The following is a 12,615-nucleotide window of genomic DNA, read 5'->3' on the forward strand; positions in this document are numbered from 1 at the left end:
GTATTGTTGTGAAGAATTCTCTCTGCGTTTCATGGATTGTCTTTTAAATTGGTTGTCTGTTTGATTAATTAGGTATCCATAAATATATATAGATATATGTAGTTATAGTATCGAAGCTTAGCGGATGGAACTTCGCAATCTACGATCTACTACGATTGTGAAAAACCATTGATTTTGGTGCAAAAAATCCTTCTATCTCATAATTGATAAACCGGTTTTAACTAGTATAAACATACCTCTTTTACAATTGTAAAATAAGTAATATATATTATTTTCTTTTGTTGCAGACCTATGTGACCGATCACACGGATGTGAACTCGCAAGCCATACTAGAGAGTTTAAACAGCAAATACTATTTCTACACGAGGACGAGGGGACTGTTCCGTATCTGTTACCCCAAGGAACGACCTCCTACAGGTAAGCCAGTTTTTTTTTATGTGTGTAGTATTGCTGTTGGCCCTACTGGCCTTTACAGCGTCACCGGTCTTTCGGACGAGAACTAATATCCCCTGCCCTGAGGTTGAGCGCGGGGTTCGAGATTACATTTAAAGTTCGTCCTGAGGGTATCTCCTATGAGATTGCACCTCGGCTCAGAACGAAATCGGTGGGGTGGTAAGCGATTTCACAATAAGTGCCTTTTATAACAAGCTTTAAAAACCGTTGTTATCAAGGCCTACGGCTAACCAACCGACATAACCTCTTGGATAGCCGATACTTTAAGTTTTTAGTTTATTATTTTTTGGCTTTTAATATAAAAAACTATGCAAATCAAACTGATGCGATAGTTTTTAGTAAAGCAAAATTTCAAAAGTGTATCGATTACCCTAAAGAAACATAAAACCTCAAACATACAATTATTTGGTTTATGCAGACTCGCTTGCATTTTCTACGTTCATTTCACCTCAACGCTGGTTCTTCAAACGTTTCATATAAGACATTGCACTCGAATTCTATCACGCAAAAGAGGTTCACCTTCAGTATTATGAATTAAGTCGAAAGAGGCTCATTATTATTATTAAATATTGGTTCACTGTAAATATTTATTTGTTAACATGTTACACATAACTATCAAATTAACTTGCCACATATTACGAACTTGCTTTATTTCTAGAACATGCAATTCGTTTCATTACAGATTCTTAGTAAATAATTAGTATTTTTAAATAACTGTCGATCGTTAAGTAACAGTACATTAACTTAACAAAAAAAAATTAATATAAAATTGAATTGATATATAATAAAAAAGTCATTGATCAGCTGAAATGTTTCAGTGGTTAAAGCACTATTTCCAACTAGAAATTACAGTTCAAATACAGACGGACTACAATAGTAGTAATTGGGAGACCTTCATAAATTAATCTGCCCCTATTTATTCTGTATATTGCAATAATCTTCAAACCTTCTCCCCAACCGAAGCGAAGGCATTTACTCCACACCTGGACATTTACTGGCTGGTATTTTTTTCACTTTTAATTGAATACCATTATTGCAAATCATTCAACATAATTATTGTAACAGTTACATTTTATCTATATGGTATTTATAAAGCACATTGATAAATAAGCAGAATATTATTCTTCTTAACAGAAGTCTACTTTTGCCTTTTAAGATTGTTATTAATATCGTAAAAACATCCGTACTATATCAGACGTTATAATACTCGCTACTACATTGAGTACACAGTGTTAATCATTGTATTTATCCTAATTACACACACTTTCATGGTAATGATTAGAGCCTATTGGAGCGCAAAGTATATCAAAGCTAAGCGAATACAGCGCTAACTGTTATAGACATAGCGACTAAATTAGTCTGTCCATAAAACTACGTCCGCTGGAAGTAGTGTACGGTACACTAAGACAGGTGTTTAACTGCACATAGAATCGCGTTTTTAAATCATCATGACTATTATTTTCGCTATGTTCTTTTCTCCGTGCATTTGTTAATTGAAAAAGTGTTCTAAATTTTGTACTTTAGTTTTTTATTAATCATTTAAATATAATTGCGTGTGTACTGGTTCAATTTTATCGTTCGGTTCGATTTGTTCGTTGATTTTGAATGTAGATAACATAACAATCACTCATTCATTTGTAGAAGTCTTCAGCAATATACAGCTTCTAATGATTTATATCAATGCTTGTAATATTTTCTTTTGTTTCAAATTTCTGGCTTTAATGTACCGATGTACCATTTGCACGAGCTGTTAACTAATGCGGATATTAAACAAAGATTGTTTTCCAGTAATTATTTTATTCCTGTCTGCACAGGAAATGAACATTTGAAGAATTTGTAGAATAATTTCGAAACTTCCATATACGTTATTTCAGCTACATTATATTGTAGAACATTTAAGGGCTGCTTTTGATATCAGCTTATGTATATGTAAAATATGCCGAAATTCTGTATAGATTATTAAATGAATTAATTTCTATTAAAAATATGTAATATTAAAGAAATATAGGTTCCGCGTCGAGTACAATTTCTCCACACAAACCGGTGTGAAAGGCATTCTCGGCGAGTATTTAACCTGCGCTCTGCTGTTGACTCTTTAGCCTAGAAAATTACGCATTACGAATAGATAATGGATCGTCGGCATAATTATGATTAAATTTACTTTCCACGAGAGGATTTTCTTATTGGTCAACCTTGCTATTTGCTCTTTAATACTTTATAAACTGATTAAAGCTAAACGCTACAATTCCGACGTATGATGTAGGTACGTCGGAATCATAACTGATTATTATACAGGCATCAAGGCAATAATCACTTTCATATATAATAAAGTAAAGATAAAGTTGTCTAAAACACATAATTGTAGCATTAAAAATTAAAAATAAATATGAAAGTGTGAATACTTGTTGTTGTGAACGCCTTGTTTTGAGTGTTGCCAATTTAAAAAATCATACACTTAAATAATTAACCACTTTAAAAATTAAAAAATTTAACCACTTAAATTTCTTTAAAACCTTGGCGGATGATTTTTAATATTGTATAAAATTGTTCTTCCTTCCACTTCCATTTAATTTTTAGCGGTAATTAAAAGGTTTTTTTTTAAACAGTTGACGACCTCTACAGTGTTACCGACATTTCCTCTGGGTTAACTGAAGGTTGATTCGAAAGTAAAGCTATAATTACTCATCACATATTCAGTTTGCGTGGACACGCCTTATCCGACAAGTGTCGATACAAGACCAAGTATTTAGGACGATATGCATATAATATTAATTCGAAGGTCTAGGCTGTGTTGATACGTGACTAGTTAAACAATCGGTTCTCTTAAATGGTAACATATTTAAAATATTTTTGACTATGACAACAAATTAAAATAGAATACAATTATGAAGTCATTGATATTTGCGCCACATTTTTATAGTTGATTTATTAACAATAGAAATTTGATTAAGTATAACTACATATATCCAATGTTTACACTAATCTTTATATAAAAAATGTTCACTGACAAAAGCCTAAAAGATTTTGTAATGTAGATTTAGATTAGATAGATATAGATAGATAAAGATTGTAGATTTTCGAAATTTATAAAGTAACATCAGAAAGTAGTGTTGCAACAGCATCAAAGAACTTCAACATTGAAAAAACGACATTATCACATACTATTTAATATATCTCTAGGGCTGTCAACATTTATTGATAAAAACAAACCGGAAACGTTATCACTCCGAAGTCGTGACATAACTCTCAACTTAGTATTACAAAACAATTGAAAATAATTATTTTATCAGTTTGATTTTACATTTCGTAATGTGACTACTGGAAAAAATAACGCATAAAAACGCAACTATACAAATGTAATGGTGTCAAAATGATAGGTCTGGACACACAGGGTTTCTTCCGAGTTATTATTTACTGAATAATTATTGAAGTATTCTATATATACTAATAAATAAATCGGTATTAAAGAGAACTTTTATATGCACTCCCAAGTATGAGTTTGCAAGGAAACGTATGTTTGACACCCCTGAAAACCAAACTTATCAACTACGTGCTAACGCTAACTCTTGAAGTTCATCAAGGCAATATCTTACATAGTACGTGTGGCTACACACTAAGTGATAATACATACATTTGTCCAAGACATACACATGTCTTAGACTAGAGTTATATGACTTATATATCAAGGTCGGAATAATAATTTTTTAAAGGTTTTATCAGGCGATTGAAAATTGTTTCCTTTATTTTGGAGGTTATTAGTTTATATTTTAGTAGCCATTTTGTACCACGTGACATGTCACTGATGCTAATGTTGTTATGATAAGCTTATGGAAATAAGTATCTTGTGTCGTCATTAAATTAGGAATTTGTACGTGCCATTGTATTATGACACGGTACAATAGACGCCCAAAGTCAAAACAAATGTATGGTACAGTGTCAATTTGTTTTTCATTCATAATACAATCATTACTATAGAATTGATTCGGATATAGTGATTAACAATGCTAGGAAACATAGCTGACAACCTTCGCCCACTATTCGCGAACCGAGGTTTCGACCTTGACCCCACACCTTCGTTTCCAATTTTGATGATTGATAAGTTTCTTGTTACCAAACTTTTAAATAGAATTCAGCCAAAACACAACTCAAATTGAGCAGGTATTGTATTGTTGTTTTACATGATTTAATGAGTTACAATTTACAACTTGTTCAGAGTTTGGATCAGTAATTTGTTGGGAACTACCAAGAGTTCAGTGCTAATTCTCTTATTAAACTGCTGTTAATATATAATATTCGAATTCAATATGCCTTAAGGCAGATGGGCTTAAGTCCTATCGAGAATCTTCGTGTCTTCAATTTAAATTTATCTTTGCATTCATTTCGGAGGTGAAAAGAAATATTAAGAGGTAATCTATTTTTGACTAAAGTGATCCATGATACGCATATTTGCAGGAAGGAAGTTTATGAGAATCCATTTCAATGTGTTGAAGCTCTTTGTCTCGCTTTTATATTTAGTATCGAAATATTTGCTGAAATTATTGATGTACTTTATTTTTATTCATAAATTATATTTATTATTGCGGTTTATATTTTGATAAACTACGAAGTGGTTTGTGGTTTACTGTCTATGGGTACTTATTTTCTCTTTTCTTAGCTGTTCTACTTCGATTTATAAAGACACGGGACTTCCGTTTCAGAAAGGAAATGCTTCATTCTACATATTCGGCATTTTTCCAATTTCTCATCTTTAAGAAAAATTAAAATAAAATATGACGTTTAATACAACATGCTTTAGTAGCTCTAAATACAATTGGATGACTAGAACATTTATAGGTATATTGAAACTTGGATAAATATAATCTCATGTATTCCGATCAACAGCAAGTACAATCTTAATTCATTTACAAATAAGTCTTCACTGGTTATTTAAACATATTTCAATATTACAACATGAAAATTGTTTTGGTTAATAGACTTTGTAGTCAGTACTTGAATAGCATACGATTTCGCGACAACTCGAGCAGGTTGAGTAAGACAGCAAATTCGTTGCAACTTTGCAATGCATTAATTAATTCGACCGAGACATGCAACGAACTTGAATGGAACGTACTATTAATCTCAGATAATTTAAAAAAAAATGAAAAACCTACAAAAAGGCTATCTATCTTTTCGAAGATTTACTATTTATTTGTCTGATTCTAAATTAATTCACTTGTAATTTTCAAATGTAACCTACTAAGTTCGTTACTTTCTTCTATTCTTTAAAAGGCTGGTTGGAGATTTGATTACAAATAGGGAAGAATAAACTTGACTGATCGTTTTACTGAGAACGATTACAAAATGATCATAAATACTGCGAATACGGCGTGATTCTCGATTACTAATCATTCGATGCGTTACTTTCTCGATAATCGGAGAACCTCTAAGACTGTTCATCCACTCACAGATACTATAACGCAAAATATTGCTTGTTTCGAGACACTTATTAAAAATTTAAAATACTTTTATGTTTACTTTTATTTCATATAAAAATTTAAAGTAATAAAAACGATGGTTTGTCATGAAATATATGCAGTTGTTAGTTATTGTCGGTTTCGTTATTACAATGCGCTTAGCGCATCAACTGGACCACTAGCTTAATATGTCTTTCGTACCAGAGTATCACAGGTGAAATCTTTGTTCCACAAACCGAGTGGGGACCGGTCCTACGTGAGAGCAGCATTATTACTATCACATATTGCTCATATTAAGTAGAGATGAGATAAATAAGAATATAAGATAACATCCATGAAAATGTTCGGATTATAAGCCCACAAAATTATCCCAAAACGTTCTAAAATATTCAAGCCTCATATTCAAGGACTCATTGGTCTGAGATTAGTAGTTCGTTGTCTAAACAGCGTACAACTCGCTAGGAGATTAAGAGAGACCAAGGAGTTAGTAATATCGCATTAATATAATCGGCGTACCATTCATTGCCAGTTCAGTTTAGCGAAATACCATGCGAATCGTTCACAAACGAAACTGACAATTCACGGTTAAGAATTTAGAACGCATTCGTTTCAGTTATATATTTAGCAAAACGAAACGTTTGATCATTCGAAGTATTGAAACTGTTTAAAATGCATCAATGCAGAAATTCACTTATTCATGACTTGTTTGCACAAAGCCCAATCACCAAATAGTCCCTTTGGGTAGGTACCCCTCACATTTATCAAATAGTCTACCATTAAGTTGAGTCAATAAAGTTACTCGTTTTTATATTTGGAAAGTTTGCATTCCAAAATCAGTGCAATATGTTATTTATATAAGATTGAGTAAAAACTGAGTGTAGTAATAAAATTTCAAAATTTGCATTTATTACCGTCCATTTCAAGCGTTTTGTGCATAAAATAGAGCTTACACTTTGCAATTTAAACCAGTTTTTCAAACAACAGACGAACAGTCGAGGATATTACAAGATAATTGAATAAACGGACGAGGGACATAAGTGGGGGAGTGGTATGATGTAGAACAGTGCGGTCAGATCGCTAAACTCGTGTAAATCACATTCTACTGCTAACAGTGAAATGTCAATTATTCTAAAGTAACAAAAAGCAGTTTTGTATGATTACCTACAATTAGCTGTACCCTACGTAGACATCATTAAGGTACTATACTATATCTAAGCACACGCTGAAGTCTAAGCATTCCTTAAGCTAAAATATACTTTAATAGGCGCTGCAATTAACGTTGTGATTTAAAAGGCGTCAAATGGACAGCAATATACACATTCAGACAGTTAAAGTCGTAATGCAGCACAGAATAGAGCTTAAAATAGTAAAGCAGCAGTAATAAGGTCAATTGCCCGATTAACATTTTCAAATAAACAACTTTTCGAGGCGAAATAAGCTATCAAATTTAAAATAATCCCTTTTACTTACGCGTTTGAATTTATATATGTATCATTTGATTTTCATGCGTAATATTAAAATTATACTGTGATTATCTTTATTGTACGAATAAAACATAAATTAACATTAAGAAAGACTAAATTCTGTTAAAACCATTAACTACTGGAAGGGTTAATAGTCTTAAACAGTTAATAATTTAATATGAAAATAAATTTGTAATATCCAAAGTGAACGACACATTACGCTCTTTGAATCGAAAAAAAAAGCTTATTGCCAAATCTATTTGCTATACATTTGGTTTTTTTTTAACAATATTAATATCCCAACCCATTCACAATTGGGGATTAACACTCACACACACATATGATATCTAAAGTCAAAGCCCTAGTTGTAATCACTTTAAAATACTTTGAATGACGATTTCTGGACATCAAGTAATAAATGATATACATATGTGAAATAAGAACATCCTCACTAATAGTGTGTTGGGAGATAACACATAGTCAATGTTTTCTTTGCTTTATTTTTTGTGTCTGCAATTGATCTCTCACTACAAAATATACCGAGTTGGTACATATATACTTAGCCCTATTATCATCCTCATTAGTCTTGTTTAAATTATTAATTTTATTACCATAGAGTTGATCGGTATAGGCCTTACCCAGACTTTCTGGTGTACAGCCAAATAAAATAGGTAGATAATAGTCAAACATGTGATAGAGAAATAACTACTTTTTACTTGTTTGACATCGTCTTAACAGACATAGACGAACCGAAATTAGTATAAAATATTAACTGCTAAATTTCTTACCGGTTATTCTCGACTAGAATCCACATTCCAAACCGGTAAGCTTCACGTTTACATAGTGCCTACATATTGTAAAATGACGATTCGAAAGTGCTTATATTTTGGGATACTGGTTTAAATCTTATATTTTTTTAAATAATACTTAAAAAAATAGTTTAGATGGGCGGGCAGAACTTTTTTTCTGATCTTCACTAGAAAAACACGTTACGCGTTTCCCCACGTAGAGGTGGGAGATATGTGGGACTCCCCAGAGCCCTGGCCTCCAAGTACGCCCCGGTACACCGGAATACCCACTAAGTAACCAGTGGTACCCTCTCCATCTCTTCGGCGGGCGTCACGGGGTCGTTCCTCCAAACTAAGGAGCAAAAATGTTATGTCCCTTCTTTCTGTAGTTATACTGGCTCAGTCATCCTCAAATCAGAACACAAGATTACTAAATGTTACAGTTTAGCGGTAAAATATTTGATGAATGGGTGGTATCAACCCTGATAGAGTTGAAACTGCCAACAAAGGAAGTTGAGAAATGTTATGAATTAAATGCGATTAACTCAAGATAAGAAGAAGACATACCATCTAATGAAATATCCGTCAGGTAATAATAACAGTTCGAGTCGTCGGATGAAATATATCCATTTAATTGTACTGATATTTTACTCGATACTCAGATGGATTTTGAAGTAACATCCGTTTTTGTTCTTTTGTATTTTTTTGCTTTTACGATTTCATTACCTTCAATTATTGTTACTAATATAATTTCAGCCTTATTAATGACATACTAATAATATATGATTATAATATTTTTTTTATATAAAATTATTTTTATTGAAATATGTTCTTATAAATAATTGGTGACGTGCAAAATATAATTATTTTAAGTTTAAGTTTTTCTCATTTACGGCATTGAGTATACAACAAGGTCGGATTAGATTAGTAATATCCTCTAAAAATGCGTGTTGTGATCATATTATGTGGTATTAAATTAATCTCGTGATGTCAGCGTGTCACGCTAATAAATTATGCAAACTGTTTGCCGCAGTAGTAAAGGATAATTATGTTTACAATGATTACTGGAAAGCAAATATATTTGACGCAACGTTGCCCATTCAAGAACACGATAGGTATTAATTAGAGTAAGTCCACACAAGATAGTAAAATATGATTACCCCTATAACCATAAATAGATTTCACAGATGACCATGATACAATTTAGGCATTGTGTCGAAGCTATTGCCTATAAAAAAACCTTGTCCTAAAAGGGCCAGCTCGGCCTTAACCAGAAATGAGACATTTAGTGTTTGTACTTTTTACTTTATTGCTTATTGGTATGTTAGTTGATACCTGTGGTTGGACGTGTATTTTTTTAATAAATTCGAAAACTGAATGGTCGGTCCACACGTCACAGACTTAGCACAGACTTTTGTAGTACAGACTTACAAGTTTGAGTATAAAAGTCTATCGACATAATGTCTGTGCTTATCACTGCCTCCGACATTTAGTTTTGAGGATGCAGATTTTTTTAATACAATTTTCTTAGTAGTATCGTTGCAAACCCCGCTGCGAATAGTTTTAAGCTCAGACTTTTCCAATGCACTGACTTTCTGCGCTACTAAGTTGCACAGACAAAGTTCAATACAAGTCTGTGCCAAGTCTTACTATTTACGTGTTTTTCACACTATCGCCTTTTGTGTGTTTTATACATACAATATTTCATATTTAAATATGTATATAACGAATAAATACACGTAAGTACTCAATTATTCAATAATAAAACGATTTAAAAAGTTATTGTTGTCATATAATTCAATATTGTAATCTTGAAGATGACCCAATCATTGAACTTACCACATTAAAGCCGTACGTTTAAATGTTCGTCCACGAAAACTTATTAAGAATCGCAGTGGCGATAGTTTCGCAAGCGTCTGGCCCTGGCGAATCTGAACCCATATCTGGCGTTTTGTAACCGACCGACGTACCGTGAAGGAATGTTCGCCTCATACTTAGGATGTGCGATAGGTGAGGCCTCCGACTTGCATGGACGTTTAGTTTTAAACAATCTCTTTTATTAGTATTATACACATTATTTGTTTGTACGAGTAGTCAGTTAACGCATTTGTAAAATTTTATAATTCACGTGCTCGGCGGTGAAGGAGAACATCGTAAAGAAATCGTGTGGGATAAAAATGCCATGTTTATCTAGGTATTGGCAATGGAAACTCCAAAACTTTTTCTCGATAGCAGAGAAGGCAATAGACCAAGCGATATTTACATAGCCAGTTAGATTTTTTTTTTTTCTGCACATATTAATTAATATAATATATTTATTTATGCATTAGTTGTTAACCGTCGATTTCACTTATTTTAATTGAATTTTTGTTCGGTAACTTTTCAATTCTATATCCTTTCTCCATGGTGGAATGGGTCAATCACACACATTTTCACTTATTTCTCATAATAGGTACTGGCAATAAAGGGTGATAGAGAAAAACTATACTTCGTTATAAGAACTCCTTGGAACAGAACCAGATTGTTACGACGTAAACAAAATATGACATAATCCAATATCCAAAAGAACTATAAAGTTTCTAATCAAAAGGTTTGTAGTGAGAATTATGACTTCATAATTCTCGTCATCGTATGTGTATTTGTAATTTGTTATTCAAATGATCGTACATTGAATTGTGATCATTGCAACATCATGACATATACTTGTACGATCACGAATTATTTATTACTAATTTATTTTCATGACATTATATTAAATTTTATTAGAGAAATGCAACTCTCTCTGATGCTTCAATATCAATTTAATATTGTAATTTGAAAACGATAATGTTTTAAGAATTTATTTTATTAGATAACGTGTATACTTTCATTTAATATTCTCATATATTCATTACAATTTGAAGCTTAAGCTAATTATAATCTAGTAGTAGTAGAATAAAAATCTAGCAATCTAAAAATTGAGGGTTTCTTCGAGTCAGTAACTATTTCAGGTACATAATTAGATTCCACCCTCGTGTGAGAATGAGTACGACCGTTAAGGAATAAAAGAGCCCAATACTATTCCAGACTATGATATATAGCTGTGTTAAATTTCATCCAAATATGTTTAAGCGTTCTGGCGTGATTGACGAAGAAACGTCGGCCACGAAAACTTTTGAATTTCTAATATTTACGAACAAAACAGTTCAGTAACTTTGTCGCCTCTGGTAGCTCTGGTTGTTAACCGTGACCAAAACGGTGTAATCCAGGCGATCTACCAAATTTTTCTCTTTCTCTCTATTTCATTCTTGAATCTTGATTTACACGGGATTTTTGATTTGAAGATTTAGCATTATCAATAAAGAAACATGTTTAAATGTAGGAAGAATCTATAATAATAATCATTTAACCATTATGTCCGAATATCTAAACTACGTGTCTAGTCTTGTTAATGACGCAATTAATGATAAAACGACTTCATTAATTGAGACGTTCATTAGTAAATATTAGAACATCGTGATTCGTGAACAAATAGTGTGATAGACACGCACTTGTAGTTTTAATACCGTTACTTGACCGCGTACATTCCACTTGTATATTTAAACTTATTTAGATACGAAAACTGTATATTATTAATAGTTTATTTATACGCCATATTTGAATATGAATATATAATAAATATAACGATTGTCGCGTGTCGAGATAAGCTTGCTTTTTAGAGAATATAATACGACTAAATTGTAATGGTCATAACTTGGATGAGTACCTTTTGAATTATATAAATTCAATTAATTTTTAATTAATAAAAATACGACTATTTCCTATCTACTATCATTATTTTATCCTTCTGCCCAATTTACTTGGGGTCGACGCAGCATGTCTTCTTCCATACTTCACTATCTGACGTCATCTCAGAAGTAACATTCTTTCCAGCCACATCATCTTCTTCTATAGCTCTCATCTCCACGTTCATGCTCAAGACCTTTTTCACAATATGTTTCTCATACCCCCTACTAATGTTATACACTTAAAAACAGGTAGGTATATGGATTTACTTAAGGTTCTGGTTCAAAGGATGATCGTCAGATGAAGGTCAGTGTACTGATAGGAATAAGGGAAGTGCCTTTGTAATTAACAAAAACGGTGTAGATAAGCGTTAAAGCGCACGCTTATCAGTGTGTAGCCATAGTTTAATAAATTTCATTTGTCGTTTCGTAAAAGAACACGTATAATTAGATAATGATATGATTTGTGCCGTGTTGTTCAGATATTTTCCTTAGACACAATGAAAAGTTGTTTTTAAACCAATACGCTACACATAATTATCTGAAGATATATTTGATCAGAGTTGCCATCACATTAAAAACGATTTTCCCTTTTTTAAATCTTACTTCTAACTTTATTCGTTACAGATAATTAATAAATAATCGAAAAATCGATGATTATTGATGATTATTAACGTATAACTTATAACAGGCG

At 32.2% G+C, this 12,615-nt stretch overlaps 1 protein-coding gene across 2 annotated transcripts in view; it reads left to right on the plus strand.

Moving 5' to 3' along the window:
- Positions 1-12,615, plus strand: part of LOC124529668 — a 44,925-nt gene that overhangs the window by 18,925 nt on the left and 13,385 nt on the right. For both annotated transcript variants that reach the window (XM_047103509.1, XM_047103510.1), the window contains exon 2: positions 288-417. In XM_047103509.1, the coding sequence (XP_046959465.1) occupies positions 288-417 (130 nt within the window). The remainder of the gene's footprint in view (positions 1-287; positions 418-12,615) is intronic.

Source organism: Vanessa cardui, chromosome 5, assembly GCF_905220365.1.
Source record: "Vanessa cardui chromosome 5, ilVanCard2.1, whole genome shotgun sequence".
NCBI lineage: Eukaryota > Metazoa > Arthropoda > Insecta > Lepidoptera > Nymphalidae > Vanessa > Vanessa cardui.